Raw genomic sequence first — 20802 nt, 5'->3', positions numbered from 1 at the left:
GCTGCTGCTTGGAAACTCCCAAGGCAGACGGTTTCCAGAGACTTCAGCAACTCTCTGTGGATCTGCTGTTAAAAACAAGGTTATGAAGCTGAGGCCTTTATTTCCTGGCAAACCTGAGCCTCCCCTGGCTAACTGGCTAATGTGATTCTGTGATTCTAAACCCTATGTCAGTGGTCACACACATGCCCACTCCATAGTTCTCTCAGTTGACAAGATTAATGAGGTGGGATTTAGTAATTTCAGGAAAGAAATGTTTAGGATGTGTGGTTTGGAAGATGGATTTCATTTGAGCTGTTCAATCAAAATCTTGCACTGTGTTTTTGAACCTAGATTTGATTTAGAAAAAAAAATAATCTTTTGAATTGTTGCATTGCGTCAGCTTGTTGGTGTTTTAAGAGAAGTCAGTTGCTTTAGTAGTGTGACTGTTTCACTTTTGCATAGTGAAATGCATAGTTCTATCAGAGATAGAACTAAGAGCTTAAGGTGGACATACTTGCTAAAGCTCATTTATAGCCTCTTGTCCTGTTTCTTGACCATAAGTGAAAAGGATCAGTCTCATTACATGCTTGTCCTTTTAATATAATTCCCCGAGTATTCTCCCTGCTGCTGATTTGCAGCTCAGGGGCTTCCTGAGCCAGAGATGCTTTCTGCCTAATTAGTACTTGTGAGGAGATGATCCAAACTGAGTGGCAGTGCTTTGATTGGGGGTCTGACCTTCCACTGCGCTGGGCCTGAGCATGCTGGCCAGAGTGAAATGACACTGCTGGGGGGTGAGCACAGCAGCCACCACGGAGGGTTGTTGCAACTGCTCCGTGAAAGCATGATGCCTGCCCTCCTGATGAATGGCTGACCCATGCTTTGGGGATCTCTCCTTACTTGGGACACCAGGTAAGGATACTTTGTTGGGAATTGAGGATTCCTATTGAAACAAAAGAAGCTGGACTCAATAGCCAACGTGACTATCAAGCAGTATTGTTTATTGCAGCCCTGGGGTTGCACTGGGGTTTTTCCTCAAGGTGCTCCCGCTCAGCCACAAGTTCAATAGGCTTATATTTGCAAAAGTTTTGCATAATCGTAGTTTTTCTGCTACATGATTAACATAAGTCTGCCTTTCTTACAACTAATTATATATTCAGGAAGTGAGTTTCTCCATGGCCTTTGCTGCTGTTTATTGACCGTTTTCAGGAACCACAGTCACTCTGGTGGTCGTTTACTTCATCTGGTTGTTGTATCTTCCTCTTCATCAGTTGTTCCCTAGATGAACTTGGGTTATTTTGCTCCCTTTTCTTGCTGACTTGTTAGCCAGCCTTGCTTCAAACCTGTTTTCTCCAGTCTTGTTGTCTGAGCTCGCTTTATCTTGTTTTCTAGTCCTTCTTATGATAAGCAAGACTAATTACTCCATTGTCTAACAATCACATGATAACCTTAGAATGTTGACAGTCACACAACAGCTTACAACAGATAAGCAAATTATTCACTACTGTAGCAAGATTCACTAATAATCACAACATCCTTTCTTTCACTATTAGGAAGATTATAAGGAATTTTGGAAGAGAAGCAGAGTAGTCCCCACTGGCAGGGAGGTGTAATTGTTATCCACGTAGTAAATTTCTTATACCAGTAAACTTCACTTTGTACCTTGGACTCAGAACCTTATTCCATTAAAGGAGTAGATAGCAGCATGTTTTTATTTTTATTATTTTTCTTTTTGGCTAGCCTTCAGAATCTAGGTTTCTGTGATTCAGACCCACTATTCTGGATGTTTGCATCTGTTGTTGCATTAATTGTGTTTCTAGGTAGGAAAAACGTACAGTTGTAGCATATTGAAAATATTAATTTGCCTGGGAGAAGTGTGGCTTGTGGAAGGGTAATGTGAAGGGCTAGCAAGTGAATAGTAGGGAATCTGTTTTGATGGAATCCCCTCTGGTCTGGGCTGCAGGGAAAAAAGCAAATGCTTGAGAATGGTAAGAGCATTATCTTACAGTAATGTCTGTCCATTGCATTGCCTCATCTGCAACATCTAATATTTTAACACACTCTTTCTTAACTTGACAGGCAAGTATCTGCTTTCCAATGCAACTGGACAGCAGCTGTGGCAACCTGCAGAAACCTCTAATCTTGTTCGCATGCACTACCAAGCACTTGGGCAGTCAGCACCTTCACTTACTGCTAGTTTGGTGAGTAAATTTTTTTAAAGATAGGAGTGTACAAAAAAATCTATTGCATCTCTTTATCTGTTGGTGGGGGGTGGGGTTTGAACCAGAGTTGATTTCCAGATCGACCTCTCCTCCTTGAGCTGCATTTTTAAAGTACCTAGTGCATTCCTGCATATAACATTGCTTAACATGTTGAGTGCAGCTGAATAATGTTTATGGTAGCAGTAACTCTGAATTGGGTTACTGGATTTCACATAAAGCCTGCACTGAATGTTGCACGGATAAGGCTGTTTGCATTTAAATGGTTTCTTTCCTTTAAGAAAAAAAAAAGGGGGCATGCTTTTAAAGACAGCAATAGAAGGTAACCGTCCTTTCTCCTGAGCATTCTTTTCTATCAATATCTTTGCTTCCGCTTTCTTCATGACTCTGTCCTCAGGAGAACATGGGTGTCTGAAACATGAGCTTAATTAAGTCCTTTGGATAAAGGGATAAGGGAAGAGGAAGGGGAAGAGATGCCTCATACACTTGAACTTTCAGCTTTTTGTTTTCAAGCATCCGTTATGCTTCTCTATATTAAGCTCTTAAGAACTGTTGAAATTTAATGCAGGATCCTGTACACTAGCCCAATACTTTTCTTCAAATAATTAATGAATATATTTCATGTTGTATAAAAAAGCAGGGAATTTTTATTAATGTTTCCCCCCTTATTTTGCCTTTTGGATGGTTATTAAATCTTTGCTGATTCATGTCTACTTTCTAGGGAAAACCTGCTTTTTAAAATTTTTTTACACAATGTTCAGTTTTAAAAGGCTGTGATCAGACAATGCTGAAGCGATACCACTGTGCCAGTTTTTCATATCATTTTAGTGTGTAGATGGCTGGTTTCTCCTTGAATCGATCTGAAATAGTATTTCACTTCACATGCAACAAATCTGCATTTATAAATGTAGTCACTTAGTTGTGGTAGTTAGTTTTGTGACTCTTTGGGGCATACGTGGTTTATTTGACTCCGTGGTTATTATAAGCACTTGATTATATTGGAAGATCTATACTTTGAGCCCTAATATTTTCCAGGGAACTAAGCATCAACCTACGTATTTTTGTTTTCTAGTTTGTTGGGAGAAACATGGTTCATTATGAAGGTGGTATTTGGGTTATATGTAGTTGAAATGAGAAGGAAAGTAGATGAATGGTGAGAAATCAATTTAAATTTAATCAAAACTGTACATATTTTTGTTTTTTCTGTAGTTAGGAATTAAAAAAAAAGTCTTCTAATGATCTAAGTAAACAAAATTTAACAGGTGCTGTGTTGCTGTTTGATTCTGTTTGCACAACTATTAGGTGTCATTCTAATAGCAACACTGTGCTTTTGTTTTGGTGTAATGCTTAAACTATAGGAAGAGGAAGATTCAGCAGCATTTGACAAAAAGTATTTTAACCGGTCATAAACCAACAGACTAATGAAAAATTCAGTGAGCCCTGCTTCCTTAAGGGCCTTTCACTCACCACATATCGAGTTTTCTGGCCTATTTGTCTGCCACAGGCTTCTTCCTTCCTGCCTCTCCACATCTTTTATCTGTGCCCGACTGCAGCTTCTTTCATGCTGGTGCAGAAGCAGGTGAGAGAGAGCCTTCTATGCAGATCTGAGCAGATTGTGCATGGGGTGGAGTCGCAGGTTCCTCAGAAGTATTTATTTCTTATCTGGAACTGCCGATCAGACTTGCCTCCTAAGGAGGTTAATGTTACATTTTCACACAGGCAGAGCTCTCCTTAAGATACCTTTGACAAATACTTCACTATAAGCATTTGCCATAAGTTTAGGGGGTCGGTCCCCCTCCTCTTTTTTTTCTCTTTTTTTTTAATCTTGGTTCTGTGCTTTGACAAAGCTGATTTCGGGAGGCCTATTGTTACGTTCTAGTAATGGGAGCTTTTAATTCTATTTAGGAGAGTTTGACCTTACGTAGAAGAGATTTGTATGACGAATTTCCATATAGCTGTTCAGTCTGAGTTGAAATGATTTTAAATGTAATGTCCACTCACCTGAAAAATTACTGCCTGTTACTAGTTTCTCTGTTAGGACTGATCATTCTCAGTGGGACTGATACCCAGCTGACGTGGACCTGACTGTGAGCAGTGATTATATGCTAGGGTAGACAAGAATGACAAGCAAGTAGCTCAAAAGATAAATTCTTGTGTTTAGTGGAATTGCGTATGAGGTACAAAATACTTACTTTTTCCCTTTTTCTGTCAATAATTTGTAAAAACTTCCCTAGACTATTTACTGTGTCAGATGTAAATCCTTTCTGTGGGAAATTATAGATTTTTAAGTGAGTTACAGAATATTGATTAAAAATGGGCTGCAGGTGTTTCTTTAGATTGAGTTCAATAGCTATGAATGATTCACTCCTGTAATATAGGCAGTTGGGCTATAAATTAAAAATACACTTTCTCTGTAGAACCATGTAAGTGGGTTAAAAATGTGTAAGGGGAAGGCTGATTTTCAGATGAATGGGCAGTGTACTGGATTTGCTGGGGACTCTTAATTCAGATGTAGCTAAGTGATAGTCTTGTTACTGTTCCACTTCTGGCAAGAGCATGTTGAGCTGTCCTCGAGAGATTTCTGTGGCATACAGGCAATGAGGGTCAGGAGAGGGTATTAACAGGGACTTAGAATCATTAAGAAAGTGATACAGAAAGTTTTCAACACTAAATAGAAAGGTGAAGCTGAGGTGTGGAGTTGTTCTCTTAGGTCAGGTGTCGGCCTAGTCAGTCTCTTCCTCCCCATTGCCAGCAGAGTGTTATACATGCTCCTGGAAGGCAAGTGTCTTCTCCTGGAAGTGTGTGTCTCAGTGCTGGGTTTTGAGGGAGTGTGGGGAAACTGTGGCAGAGCTCACTGCTCTGACTCTCCTTGCCCTATCGGCTGGCAGCCATCTTGCCCAGTTTCAGGCATCTATTTCAGGGTAGGATGAATTAACCTCTGAAAGTTCTGCTTTTCTACTGAGGTGGTTTGGGAGCTAAGTTAAGTGTTGCCACCTGGTTCAGTGTCCAAAGTTTGGAACTAATTATCCTGTTCTTGCCCAGCCCCCTTGCCACTCCACAAGTGTTTACAAATACCATTACTACTCACTGTTTTGACTTGTTCATGTTTATTACTGCTAGCATAATTTTGGGAAAATAGTTAAAAAGAAACTGAAACAAATCCATTTTTGCTAATATTTCATTGCAATAAGCTGATGTGCTTTAAATTATGGTAAGGAGTCTGAAACTGAGCAATTATTACCATTTTATAGGCAGAAAGATACTTTGATTTTTTTTGTCTTTGATCCATACTTTGTCATGGATTGAATTAAGTTCCTGACTGACTTTTTCTGGATAGCTGCATTCATAAAAACAGTAGAAACCTCAACATAAGGTGCCTTTATGATACATGATAATGAATGTGATGAAAGGAAAGTATTTTTTTCAAATTATTTGGGTAAAACTTACGTAGATTTGCTTTGTCTTCACCGTGATTTCTTATCAAACTCATGTTCTGGATTTCTGTGGGGGTTTTTTTTGTGTGTGTGTGTTTTAAATGAGAAAGTAATACCCTACTTTAAGGGGCATGAAGTCTTTTGTTTATCTGGTTTACATAAATTTAAAAAAAATAAATCATCAAAACACAATAAAGACTTTTTACAGTCCACAGAGCTTTCTCAGACAGCGTATTTCAACACTGCTGAATGGCAGCTTGCTCTTTGAAATAGCCACATAATAAAAATAAACTATAATCAAGATCCTCGAATGAAACTGATACATTGTATTACACTTGGCTTTTAAATTCAGTCAAGACTATTTGTGTAACTTCAGGTTTATGGCAAGTACCGAGCATAGGTTGGCTGTTCCTTCTGTTGGGGAAGATGAATATTCATGGTATGAAGCAAACTCTGAAAGGCATGTTATTTCTTTTTGGAAACTTGCAAGATGTAAGTGAAATGACTAAATTTTTACTTGGTTTAATAATGGAACATCTTTGACTACTGGTAAATAGTATCTAGTAACTTATCAAAACTGCAAAAAGGGTAAAACTGGCCTTTATGAATGGCTTATGCCCTTTCCTAGTAAGCAGTGAAGGGATGTTTCAGGTACAACTAGAAGCATTTGCTGCTTTTTAGCATACTATTTACCTTTAGTTTTTTCAAGATTTACCTCTTGATTAACCTCCCCCAAAACAACAGAAGACTGAATTTGCAAACATCTGTACTTTGTTATACTTGCTTTTTATTGCCACTTTATCAGTGTTAATTTGTAAGAATGGTCCTACGGAACCTGGAGGGTGGTAATTATATAAAGTGCTGTTTTGTAAGATGGGTTGCTGGAAGGAAACAAAATAAGAAATGTTCAGTGTCTATGAAAAGAAGTTTTACTTCAGAAAGGGCTTTGCCTCCTTTCTTTTAAATAGTGTAATACTGAAAATGATTGTGTCTGTTAAATATGCCATTAACTTCAGCTAAATTGACATAATGTTGACAGTTATTATGAGAACTGTTTCAAAACTAATTATGCTAATTAGAATGTAACTACCAGTAATTGCATGTATTCAAACAGCACACCAACACCCTTTTGTGTGTTTTATTCTCCAGATGCAAGACAGACATTTGTTGCCTGAGAAGCTGCAAAATTATAGTTTAGATAATAAATGATTGCAAACAAATAAAATACATTCGTTAGAAACACTAATTGGTTAGATAAGTGAATGACAGTATCAATTGTGCTTCGGCAAACCACATAATTTTGAAAAAGGCCTTTATTTAAATGTTTTACTTTAGAATTGTAGGGAATTTTTCAAATCATTAATTAACTGTATCCTTTTTTATCTAATGAGTATCAGGCGTAGCTGAATTTATTTTAAAACTTACTAGAGAACAAGAGGAACCTGCATCTGAAACTTGGGTTGCTTTAAATTTTAGCTCTTTCTGTCCAGGAATTCAGGTCTTCAATGCGTAAGATTGTTGGTTGTGTCTGTGAGCAGCTATTTAATACTCTGCAAGTTAATGAGCAGGTACAAAGATGACACTGGTGAGAAGCATGAAGAAGATATAGTAGAAATTGCCTACATAGCTAATCTTGGGTCGGTCTCTAAAATCTCCCCATAATAGTTAGCTAGATTTCTGAAATACTGAGACTGAACTGAGGAGGTTATTTGAATGCTAAGCCATTTTATAGATTTGAATGCCATATTCTTGTTTGACTTTAAACCAGCTCAACACCTAAGACTAATCACTGAGAATCTTTTTAAATGGAAAGTACTTATTCCTGTGAAATGCTAAAATTGCCAAGTAATCATGTCAGGTTTTCTGTGCTTGAATTGCTTCTAGCTTTTAAGACTAGAGAGTTCTCCCTTTTGTATTTTATTTCAGTAACCCATGAATACCCATGAATATGTATTTGTGTTGATATTTCTTTGTATTTGCCTTCCAACAAATTCTTAATTGCAGTTCTAATTCAGTAGTTAGTTCTAATTTAGTAGTAGAGAGAGGGAAATGAACATCCATCTTCATAAGCACTCCTTTGTACTCGGTATTTGTACACAGCAAAAGCCTGAAGTAGACCTGGTCCAGAGCCATGACACTGCAATACTTTCTGACAAACTGATGCCAGAAGTTGATGACTGGGTCCTCTGTTTCACAAATATAGATATATCTCTATTTGTCTATATCATTATTTTTAAAATAGTCACTGTGCACCTGGATTTAAAACACATTTGTAGATTCAATTGCTTTGACAGAGTTCTATATGTTTGACTCCTTTCCAAAACTGTCTCATTAAAACTAATGGCTGTATTAATTCTGTTGCTTTTCTTGCTCATTCTTTGTGGATGAGTGATGGCCAGGGTTAACTCTCCTTCCATAGAGAGCTTTTGATTTCTCAGAATTGAGAATGCATCTCGTCTTGCAGGATATCATTAGTTAAAGTATAATGGGAAAAGTAGGTAAAATAATGATCTCTCATAGAAGACTGACCTAGGTTAAAAAAGTCCTGCAAGCATATCCAACATATCTTCCAAACATACCCACTTTGTGGTGAAGCCTCGGTGAGCTTCCGGCTGAGAGGATGTATTTGACCATATTCTGGAACTCAAAAGAGATACTACTGTAAGTGCTTTGCACAGTTTATTAGAGCTATTCTGTATTGTATAAGTGGTACAAAACCAGTAGAGATCAAACGTGTGCAGGAGCTAGCAATGCATCCCAATTTTGCACATGAACACCATGCTTGTCTTTTCTAGACTTTCCCCAAACAGTGAAGAGGCTCACTAGGGCCAGTTTCTACTTCTAGATATCAAAGAAGCTAGGGCTGTTAGAATTATCTTCCTTAGCCTGTGTTGTCAATTGAGTGTACCTTAGTCTTTTAGATTTTCATTTGGTCTCCAGGATCCGCACAGCCGAGGTCTGTAAGCTAGGTTAAATGTTGTGCTTCTGACTGTGTGTTAGTAGTGACTCTGAATAAGGGCCTATTCTACTTGTTTGCTGTGATATTTAAGTTCTCTATGTGTGGCGTTACTGATGGTTATCTTAAAATGTCATTTAGAATTGTGTTGCCAGTATCTCTTGGAAAAAAAAAAAAAAAGGAAAAAGTGGAAAGTCTTACAAAAGTGAGGTCACGAACTTTCATGCTCGTAAAGTTAGCCAGATGAGAAACAAGGGAGTAATGGTGTTTTGGCCATGAACTGTAAAAGATGTGGAATGATTTATAGCATTTGAAGTTTAGGTCCCTTTCTGGGAATGCAAGTATTCATGGCTTGTTGTTGGACTTTGCTTAGAGGATAACTAAATAAAATGTTATAATCTGTGATTAGCAAGGAATGAGACTCGGGAATATAGTGATGGACTTTTCTGGCCTTAGATCAAAAACTTCTGCAACCCCTTAAAGGATTTACAGGGGTGGAAATGGGAGGGGGATAAAGAGGGTAAAAATAACATGGAGAGCAGGAAGAGACGAGACTGGAAAAATGACTGACACAGGGGTGGATTTAGGAAAATTTAGCTGTAATACTGACTCTTGGTCCCCATTACAAAGAGTTGAAGAAAACTGACTGCTGTGGCTTCATTGCCTAGTCAGCTAACATGCCACTTCAAACACTGGTTCATCTATAATTTTTAACATTTAATGAGAAATTTAGTAACAAGTTGCAAGGAGGTTCTCCTTTGCTTGAGGAGTGGGTGTTGATGTGCAAATCTGCTGTTGATGGTCTGACTTCCACTCTTGGAAGTATCTGATAAAATTTTAAACTAATGTCAGTCACAGCTCTGACTTTAAAATAAATGAGAAAAAGTAGGCATGGGGGAATAGCACTGTAAGTGTAAGAAAATTGTTGTCTACACTGCTGTCTGCAATCAGGGCCTGAAGTCTGAATTGAGGATCTGAAGGTGCAGTAAGAGGCGTTGATAACCTCAGAGTGAGTGCTCCCTGTGTTGCCTAGGTGGGTTAGCAACAGATTAGGATGTTATTTGGAGTTCCTGTGAGGCAGTTACAACCTCTCTGACTGTTCTTCGCAATCGTAGGAATTTGGTACCTATGCATTAATTGAGAGGAGATGGTTACTTGAAAAAAAAATGCTATAGAGGATAAAGTACTGCTCCACTGATCTGAACTTTAATAGTGAAACTATTTACTGTCAAGAAACTTAGTCTTGAGAGTTGATGTTTTTTTCCTGATGGTACTTGAGAGTAATTATCACTGTAGAAAACTTGATTCTGCTGTGGCGGTTTCAGTTAACAGAAATGCAAATACTGAAACTCTTCGAAGTTCCTAGTAACGTTTGGCCTAAAAAGGTGCAATCTGATGAGGTATATTCCTTTCTGCTTGTTGTTGTTTTTTTGTTTTTGTTTTTGTTTTTGTTTTTTTGGGGGGGGGGTGTTTTGTTTTGTTTTTGCTTGTTTGTTTTGTTTTGTTTTTTTCTGTGGGGCAGTACCCTTATATTAAGGGATAACTAAATAGGTCACATCTTTAAATGGATGAAGTAACTTTTTTTTTTTCTTCCCTGTATGTCAGCATGTTCTTATGCTTATGGTACCTGCAAAGTGATTGTACTGTAGCAGAAGACAGAAGCAGAAAGCGTGGGAACAGTAACTCTCATCCCTCAAGCTGAAGTACTCCCATGGTTCTGATGATGGCTATAACTCTGAAAACAAAGAGATTCAAACTGAGTTGAATGACAGTGCCGACTTACAGGCACTGGAGTGGGAAGGGAAAATGTAGTTTTTCTAGATCTCTCGCTGGGAATGGAAGTTCCTCCTCTTTGATTTTTCTTAGTTCCAAACAAGCAAAGGTGTATAGCAAAGATTTTTCTGCAGGCATTTTTCAATTTGAGAACATACTGCAGAGCCTACTTTTACTGTTAGATGATGCACTACTACCTGTAATCTTTTATGTTTCTAGGTTCAAAAGCGGATGCAGTTTTACTAACTTAAAACTTTAAGTGGCTTGACTGCCATCGTTTGGCCTTGGCATGTGCTGCTGGGTATTTATACCTCTGCGTTTTAGTCAGACTTCGTGGTATATTCATGTGGAATCAGATGTCTTATTGTAAACTGTGCTTCTATCCTGTGGAAGCAGGTGCGTATGTGGGCTTTGATATTTTTTTTCCTTATATTACCTCTTAATATTCCTGACAAGCCCTTTCCTCGGGCATATACAACAGTGATTTAAATTGTTCTGACTTCACTGGTCAGATGCAGTCACCATGTTTGTTCCACTCTTCCGTACCATGGTCTGATGATTTTTTAGCATCAACTCTGTTTTCGTCTCATTAAAGCTAGAAAATGTTCTACTTCCTTTTTTCTGTTGTCACAATATGTCCTATTGTGGTGCGTATGTCTATCCAATTCCATCATATTTTTAGTAAAGTGATAGTACAGTAAAATCACTGCATTTATTAAGAATTTTCTTTAATCATGTGGGGATTAAGAAACCTAGATAAGTGCTCAAGTTGACCTGGTGTCACTTCAGTAAAAGATGTAATAATTAGCAGGAGATTGGTTAACTGCCACTCTCTCATGAATACATTTAACCTCTTGATCATTGCTGAATATCTGCAATTATGTGGTGCAGTGGAAGATACTCACTGTGTGGTCAGTTAAATTCAGAAATTATGATTGACTTTGCAATGCATGGAATAGCTTGATAGTAATATACACTTGGCTGATCATGGATTTCTAATTCTCTGTGTTAGGTTATCTATTTGAAAAAGGATGAAAGTTGGTAGTAAGAATTAAAGTTGAATTATGAGATTGCCTACTGTAAATAAGGGAGGAAAAAGAGGGAGCTCAAGTTAACTAAGGAAACTAACCTATGACTAAGGTGGAGTTGGATCGCAGTGTATTTCATTAATTGTATAGCATATCCTGAACAAACTTCAGTAGCACGATGGTGCTTTTCCAGAAATCTGTAACTATGAGTAAGTGCTTTTTGGTAGTGATCAGTAGGTGAGCATTCCCTTTTATTCCGAACTTCTGTAGTTTGTCTGGTTTGTAATGGATCTAAGACCATGGGGAATCAAGACTTTGGCAAGGTGAACTACCTTCTGAATTAATATGAATGTTGAAATGCTTCGCTACTGCTGTATAATGAAGGAGGGTGCTCTTGAGAGGAAGAATGACCATGTAGTGGGAAGCATTATCTCATTGAGAAAATACTGCCTTATTGCAAGCGTTGAGATTAAATGCTTCTGAAAAGGAAAATGGGACATCAGAATAAAAGATACTAGGTGCACCATTGTTCAGAGTGACTTAAAAATGAAACAAGAACTTAGACTCTTCCAAAGTTTAATAATTGTGCTTGGAAACCTATTACTGTTTTCACATGAGAACCGAACTTCTAAGTATCTAGGAGGGATTATTCAGAATATAATTGCTATTATTGTTTTCGCATATAGAATTTCTTAAGAATTTGCTTCCTTTTCCATATACAGAACCTAAAATAGTCTTTTGAGCTGACTGTTAGAACTTAACTCAAAGGATTCTTTTTATTTGTTCTGTAAAAACATAGCTAGATATGTGGAACTGCAAACTTCAGATTTAAAATGGCATAACTCCTGTGTGTTTTTTATTTGACGTTCCTAGTGGAAATATTGAGAAAAGTGGTTCAGCAACGTTTTTAACAGGGAAGAGCATTTTGATATGTATGTAATTTCTCAGTTCTTGTTGGGAAGAGATCCATGAGAGAAGCAGACTGTCCTCACAATGTGCCAGTGCTTTCAGAAATATATTTCTTTTGTGCTACTGTGTAATTGTGGAAAACTTGGAAATTCAGGGGGGTTGCTGTCTTGGTTGGATTGGTGATTCATCTGTGCTTTTTTGCTGCAATAAGAAACACAGTATTTGATGCAAAAGGCAAAATCACCAAAGCTGAAATATCTGTTGTAACCAGTGTTCTGCTATATGTTCTGGCATTGAAATGGTTGATCACTTATTAAAAAAAAAAAGTTTATTTCCACAACGATTATTTTACTTCTGGTGCTTTCCTGACTGGTTGATTACCTCTCTAAGCCTTCTGAATGGCTGAACCAGAACCGGGTTGGTGCAGGTCGGATTGTGTCCGGCAGGTGGCAGTGTGCGCCTGCGCCGTCCGTGGGACGGGCGTCCTTCTCTTCGGGCTGCGCTTACCTCTATGGTTGAGACTGTCGACAAGGTGTATGAGCTTTAATGTGACAAAGCAGTTCATTTTCAAGAACTTGAAGATATAATCAGAAAGCCAATAGTATTTTCTTTTCTTTAGGAAACAACCAGTCAACTATACTTCTTCATGCATAAGAAATTATCGGACCCCTGCATTGACCCGTCGCTTGCCACTTGTGTAAATTTATCAGCTCTAGAAGAAGAGAATTAGAGTTTTGCAAACTAAGGGATCTTGAATTTCTCCCTGTTTGTGGTGTGTATTCTGAGTAATACACAGTGGCTCAGAAGAATAGTACTATCTCTCTGAATGCGTTGCTGGACCTAGCAGCTGGAGTGCTCTCTTGGATGTACAGCAAACCAGCCTGGCTTATCTGAATGTGTTTTTATGTAATGCAGTGAAAGGGAACACAAATTGAATAGCACTCCATCAATCCATGCAGTGTAGATTGCCCTAAAGTCTTTACTTCTGAAATAGAAAAGAGACGTAAAAGGAGCAATGGGCTTTGCTCTGTGTGCAGGGGCAGGTCTGTAATACCGGAGGGGGGGAGACAGGGAAACACAGCTAAGAGCTCACAGTTCTGTTGTCAGGCCAGCAGTGCTTTCTCAGTGCTGTGGCTGGGGACTCATAGGAAGCAGTGCCTTGAAAACATTTGGCTGGTGAAGCATGTCTGTTTTCTTTTCCTGCGGGGTACTGGTTATCATGTTGAGCCCTGAAAGAGAGCTGTTGGTTTCACATGGAGCAATTACTGCATACTTTTTCTAAGCCCTTAAAAGGGATATTTGGCAAATGTATACAGGGGCATAAATGGCTATGTAGATGAAACACTCTTTAAGTTTTACACTTTGAGTATTAAAATGTGTATTATTTACAGTGTCTAAAATTGTATATGAATTATGCCTTATAAGTAGTTAATGATAATTTTGTGGATGTTACTTGATTCTGCTAAATTAATTAGTTGGTCAGAGTTGCAATGTATATTAATAATTATTAATTAATTGTCTTTATCAATCTCATAATTTACAATGTGTGAATTTGTATGACATCACTGCATAGCTTCTATGGTTAAATGAGATCTTGAAAAACAAATCGTGAAAACCAAGTGGTGGATTTTCATTACTCTGTCCAGATAGTTTGTGATAAAGCTGGCCTATATTCCTGCTCTGTTTAAATATCTTAAATATGCTTCCCTGTTAATATTGGAATGAACGAGCCTACCTGTGGTTGTAGGAGAGTTCTGAGTTGTGTAAAGTTCTGTCCACTAGTGTGTACATGCAGAATAAAAAGCTATCTGCTTCTTTGGGTGGATTACAGCTACACTTATCTCAGTGACAGTGTAAGTGTGGGTCTGTTAATTTTGGCTGCTAATTTTGATGAAATGCCTCACTTCCAGTGCTGTAGCCGATTTCAGTGACCCTTCACAGAGCAACAGGGCTTTCAGAACTTGAAGGCAGATGGATGTTTCTGTAGCCTTTTTTTCCTCAGAAAACATTAAAAGCATTGCATTAAAGAAAAGTCTTGGGGAATGTTACAGTAGGTAGTTATGCTATAAGTTTCTGATTTATGTAAGATGGCTAGGTGTTGATCTGTATAAAAATCTTTGAAGATTATCTTTGTTTTGATTCACTTCCACAATTATTTTTTGAACTGCTATAAGAAATATGTGCATATCTTCCAGGTCTCAATATCATACAATGCTTTGGTTTTCATGCTTCTGTAACTTCACTTGATCTGGTATCAGTAATGATTTCTAATGAAATCCTTTGGTCCCACAGCATTGCAGAGTGACAGTAGGGAGGGTCTGGTGTGGATATGTATGTACAGGAGGGTTGAAAAGTTTTGGGCGATACAGTTGTTTTTACAGATTTTTTTTTTTTTTTTTCAGTGTGAAATAGACAAAAGTATAGTTTGTCTGTATAGGGTGTTTGAAATTCAATGTAAAAAATTGTGGGTAAATTCCTTTAGGGACTGAAACTATTTTCAGAACAGAAATGTGATCTCTGCGTTATGATTTCTTACTCATATGCAGAATATCATTATTTTGGTGTGCAATGTAAAGGTGGCTCAATTTCTTTTATGACCATTCAGAAAGATAACCTTGGGCTTCTTTGTGGAATTGTCTTCCCTTGACAGTTTTTTCTCTAATGTATCTTTAAAAGTAACTTCAAAGGGCTTCGATGTACAGTTTTTGTGTTTGAAAACTTTGAGACGTATGGTGTGTCTTTAGAAGAAATAATCAGTGGGCTCCACCTCTGGGAGATGGTCAAAGATGTTGCCGTAATTTGGTTCACGTTTCATTCATGGTGGGTAGGAAGTTACACTGCCATAGGTTCTGAAAGGCTTCAGGGAGTCAGATCTGAAGTATCATTCCGAGAAGACTTGATATTCTTTTGCAGGTCTCCATGGTTGCATGGATAAATAAATCTCCTTTGTGATCAAGAACATACATGTGACAAACATTTTTTGTTTTAGATGAGGTTTCTGTATGTCTGTGTTTTCTGTTTTAAACCTGATGCTTGCCTTTAGATTGCTGGGAGAAAGAGACACTTTTTCTTTGAATGGTGAGCAGGTTATAATGAATACTGCTGAATGTGTTTCTTGGAGCTGCAGTTTGAACCTCTACTTGCGGCATCAAATAGCCCTGTAGAATAGAAAGCTTTTAGTTAATGCTATGTGCAGTAAGGAAGATGAACTATTTGGCTCCTTAAGCTTGGATATCAGGAATCTCTGCTACTTTTATATGAGCCTTTGCATTTGTGGTGAGACAGAAAAACTGTATTTTGAATGGTCCATCAATGCTATGCATTGTGTTAAGAATCTGCTAGGATGTTTGTGCTTCAATCTGAGATCAGATAAAAGTCTCGCTAAACAGACAAGCTCATTGAACTTGTAGGCTTTAGGTAGATTAAAACTTGATGCAGCTTTGGAATTTCATTTTTTAAAACAATAAAAAGCCTTTTTGGCATGTGACTGTGTAGTTCATACTCTGACGTTTCGGTTTTCCTTTTGTTAAAATCTGTAGCTAGCCTTGTGCAGTTTTCCTGTGCAACTTTTTAAACATGCTTATACTTTGCTTGATTGGGTTAAGCTGATTGTGCTGAGAAACTTGAAGAAGGGATGTATGGAAATGTATGCAAAGTAAATGGGTAAGAAGCATTTCTGAGTTACAAAAATTGTTTTATTTAAGCTTTTTCATTCTAGAATCCAAGGTCGCCTTAAAAGGTGTGAAAGCTGTGAAATTTGAAACAAGAATGAACCAGGGCTGTGCAGCATTGTGGAGAGAAACAGTCGTTTATGCCTTCTAGGACAGTAACCCTTAACACCCAGTACAGCAGCCCAGCTGGTAGCTGCTGTTTGGCAAAAGTAAACCAACAAAAAACTATGTGGTGGAAATTCTTTGGCAGTTTTGGTGGTGTAGTAAGATAGCTGCTGCCTGGGAGTTGATGGGATACCAGTTACAAGTAATACAAATTTCTTTACTCTGATTTGGTCTCCTCTTCAATGCTATTAGGTGGTGGTAGGATTATTTTTTTTTGGTGGTGGTGGGGTTGAGGGTGAAGAGAGAACCACATTTTTCTCCCACCTTTTCTCAGTGTTGTATTTCAATTAGAACTATTTTAAAAACTGTGTCCCGTATCTTCTTTTTTCTATCAGTTGTCTTATCAGATGCCTTATCCAGCATCAGGTATTGGTACAATTCTGCTGGCAGGAGACCTATAGAAATTGGAAGCTGGTTCTTAAAGCTTGAACTTGAATGATTAGAATGATAAACTAGTAATTGTGGAATTAATTGCAGTGATGTGAAGACAACAGTATGGGTAAAAGACATGGATGAGGATCTTCAACTTAGCTACAGAGGTTAAGCCTGGTTTGATGCGTGAATTTTTGTGCATGGTGGGTACATGTGGTGGTCCAGTTAACTTGCACTGCTCCTGTATGCCATTTTCACACATGCAGAAGTGGTGTTTGCATGAGTTTGTTTCAAAACCATTATAACTACAGCATCCAACAGGGCACATTCTAGTATGCTCTAGCTGTTTCTCTCTTCTCTGTTGTGCTTAAAGGCAGCATAGGAATTAATCACTCTATATTTTTCCACTTCTGCACTTGTAAAAACAGGTATCTGTAGCTATAGTGCGTCCTCTTACCCAGACTTCTGAAAATACGGCATTTACAATAGTTTAATTTTTCTACTAACAGTCACGTGAATAGCTTATCAGTGGACAAAAATATAATTAAAAGCTCCCTTTACCAGTCCTGGGGAAAATCAGTTCGTATTCTTTTGGATTGCAAGTCATCAGAATGTAAGGCAATTATTACATTGCTTGTTATCTATTCTAAGCATTGGATTTTTCACATTTTGGAAGAAAATAATTATTTTAAAAACTCAGTGATGGTGATTTGATCTGTGGAGTATTTAAAGTACAGGAAATAGCCCTGACAGAGATAGGTATAGAGGGCAGAGTACAAGTGAGTTGTTCCATGGTGCATAATAAATATGATTTATCATATGCTGCCACCATGTGAGTATCAAAGTGGCAGCCACACATGGGTTACATGTATACATAAAACTAGAATTAAATTAAATCTGCATTGTAAAACTGTAGTTAAATATTCGTATGTATTTTCACATGCTCAGGTTTTATCTTTTAATTGGATGATTTCAGTAATCACAGTAATTTATAAATTCTCTTAGAAAACAATATTGACTGACAGAACTAAGTTTCAGTACCTTCTGATATGCCTTTATAAATTGCCACATTAGCTTAGGAAAGTGCCACTTTTAGAATTGGCAGTGAATACACTCTCTATTGAAAGGTGGTTTTGTACTTTTCTACTTGGGATTAATCTCATCTTCCACTGGAAGGCAGTCTTCTCTTTGTTTCATTCTCCTACCTTCCAGTATTACTTAGGAAGCTGTAGCAAAAATCTTCAGCTTCTTGCAAAACAAAGTAATGCTTGTACCCTGTTTGTCTGTAGTTGGAAAATTTCTTCATGCAGGTGGCGTCTTTACTTTGCCTGTTTATAATTATTTCTTTAAATCATCCATGTACGCAACTATAACGTCTGTAATGCTTGAGGTGGTTTGTCAGGTTGTGGACCTTTAGCATCTGTGCCTGTCAGTAATACATTACTTGATGATGTGACTCTTTTTTTTGTGTGTGTGGTGTTGTTGTTAAGTAATGAATGAATAGAATTTTTCATGCCTTATGGACCTCTCAGCTAGATAGGATAGAACACTTTTAATTCATATATCTACATTAGTCAGTTATGAATAGTTTGATACACTAAAGATAGTTGGAACAAAACCAACTGCACTTCAATATTACTTACTTTTAAAGGAACTGATAAATTGTGCGTTGGGAGGTTTTGTATTTCAGTGATTAAAAGAAAACTTGTGTAAATATGTGTTTAGATTGGGTATATAAATGCAAACAGCATTGCAGCTGAAACCTGTCGTCTGTCATGAGAGACAAACAGTAGGGTTTTGCCTTGCACCCTTGAAATTTGGCAATCTTTGGGTATTGCCTCAAATTCATTTTTGCTGTCCTCACTGGTAGCATAACAGCAGCATTAAATTGTGATTCGTGGGCCTGTGTCTTCTTTGGAAGCAGAGAAATATAGAAAAGATAGGATGTGAGGGCACATGGATGTGAATGATTGGGAGAAAGTTTTAAGGTGTTAGCAAAGAAGAATGAAAAGACGACATTTTGAAGTGGAAATGGGAAAAAAAGGAGCTTTGGGAGGAACTCAAAGTAGATACCTGTATATCCTTGATATAACTGTTTTCCCTTTGTTTCCCAGAGGTGAGGGATCTAGTCACTTTCCAGTTTGATTCCATAAAGTGAAAAAGTTTTCACCAGGTTCAGCATGCCGTTTAAAGCGATGTTATACTTCAAAAATAAATTAATTCAGGAGAGATGAGTAGCCTTTGTTACAGAGGAGGTCAGACTTGATGGTTACAATGCTCCCTTTTGTCCTACGAATCTATAAATCTATTGGTGTGTTTGATTTTTTCCTGTCTCCCTCTTGTGGAGCTGGAGTTTTGGTCAGTACAAGCTTCTCCTTTCTTTCTGAATTGAAATACAGTTCCGATCCTGTTAACTGAAATTAGTAAATGGCTAAGTTTGAGCCATTGACCTGATGTTATGGATGCACTTGGAGCTGGAGACTTGGAGCAGGAGAGACGGGGAAGGGGAAACACGTCCAGATAATGTCACTCTGTGTAACTCTGATGGTAAATATTTTCTTAAAGATTATAGTTGGAAGTCTCGGAAATGTAGCTTAGTAAGAGTGCTGAAATTTTCTTGTTATTAACATTATTGTTGTACACTTTTTACAATGCATTTCAGTCATATGAAGAAAAGTGGTTGCGGGGGGGGGCAAATACAGCAGCCTCTTCTTTCTCTGTCTTCAGATAAGCTGTTACTGCTCAGCATTATCCTTTCAGCAATCCTTCATTTTTTTGTTCTAAATGCTTTTGCCCCTAGCAGGTTTTACTGCTGTGGAATGTACATGGACCACTTCTCAAAATGATGCAATCTGACAGGAAATCAATATTTTTTTTCATACTAGATTTGAAGGTGTGATTGTCATAATCCTCATCTTAAGACTGTTAATCGGTGAATACTAACCTTGATTTTTATCTATATTTATATCCTTTAGTAAGAAATGTACCTTTCTCTTCCTTCCTGCTTGCTGCTCTCCAGAAGTGGTTTAAGGTGCCTTGTTTTCAGTGGAAAAAGAATACATATATATTTGAATTATGAATCTGCAGGTATATGTGTATTTTGTAAGTAAAGCATGGGTGTTCCTATAGATGGATTCTGCTGTTATGTGTTGTGGTGTTTGCCATAGACTTTTAAAACTGAAAATTTCCTTAAAGCCATCAACATCTAATGAGGATGTGCTGTTGAAGTGGTAAGTATAATTATGCAAAGAAAAGCTGAAATGGAATTAGTGCCATTTGCTAAACGTTTGCAGCAGGAATACTAGTCCTCTTTGTGTTCAACTTTTGTTTCAAGTTTCTGGCAGCCTGTTTTAGTTTTTATGCTTTTGGTTTTGTAAAGAGGGAAGCCTGCTTTGCCTTCAAATTTCATAGTCTGAAGACTTTTCCTAATTCTAAGTAAGATCAGATGAGGATTCCTAGCTGGAAAATAAATAGGCATATTTACAGGGCTGTTTTTCTTGATATTTGGTATTGGACAAGACTTCCCCTTGTAAATCTGCAGATGTATGCAGCGATTGCTTTTGAACATAAAATGCAATCAATTTTACTCAGTTACTGGGTTTTTAAATCTGGAAAGGTATTTTTAATGACATAGCCTAATCAGTTAATACCATGGCTAATAGTGTGATGGCAGCTTTTGGGAAAAAAAATCGATGACTTGTTTAACCAGCAGCACAGCTGATAAGAAAATCCCAATACCTTTTTTTCTCCCTTAGATAGAACCTGTGTTTTCAGGCATAACCTTTTTCGGATCCAGCGCTGATTTTTTGCGGGAGAGGAGTTCTTCCCTCGCCCGAGCCGGTGCCCGACCAAGGTCAGAGCCTGACCCGCACCCCGGGGGCCGTCCCCGTCCTGCCTCCGCCGCTTCCCGGTGGGGATCCCCGCCGGGGTGGCCCCTCGGGAAGCGCTGTCCCGGCGTGTCGTTACCGCCGCACCCGTCTGCCGCCCGCCGGGACGGAGAGAGAGAGGGGCGGGGGGGGGCGGTGAGGCTGCACACCGGGGGAGTGCCATTTTCTGGCTGCCCATCCTGACCCCACGGGTTAACACTCCACCTAATGACTTGCATTTAAGCAAATTTTTTTTAAATTATTTTTTAATTTTTTTTTAACCTCAGGGTATTTTGATCCGGCGCTAATAGCACCGTGAGGGACCCCGGCCCGGCGGCGGCTTCCCGGGGCGCGGGGGCGGCTCGCTCCCTCCTTTTCTCCTCAGCGGGGCGACCGGCGGGCCCGGGGCGGGGCGGGGGCCCCTCAGGGTGCG

General features: G+C 38.4%; 1 protein-coding gene across 1 annotated transcript in view; it reads left to right on the top strand.

Moving 5' to 3' along the window:
* MAST4 (microtubule associated serine/threonine kinase family member 4) overlaps window positions 1–20802 on the top strand; it is a 234460-nt gene that overhangs the window by 13654 nt on the left and 200004 nt on the right. Inside the window, exon 2 of the mRNA XM_014965031.1 lies at window positions 2056–2177. Within this exon, the coding sequence (XP_014820517.1) occupies window positions 2127–2177 (51 nt within the window). The 5' untranslated portion in view covers window positions 2056–2126. The remainder of the gene's footprint in view (window positions 1–2055; window positions 2178–20802) is intronic.

The sequence above is a fragment of the Calidris pugnax genome, unplaced genomic scaffold, assembly GCF_001431845.1.
Source record: "Calidris pugnax isolate Ruff unplaced genomic scaffold, ASM143184v1 scaffold273, whole genome shotgun sequence".
Classification (NCBI taxonomy): Eukaryota; Metazoa; Chordata; class Aves; order Charadriiformes; family Scolopacidae; genus Calidris; species Calidris pugnax.
This window is presented reverse-complemented; position numbering and strand designations above follow the sequence as displayed.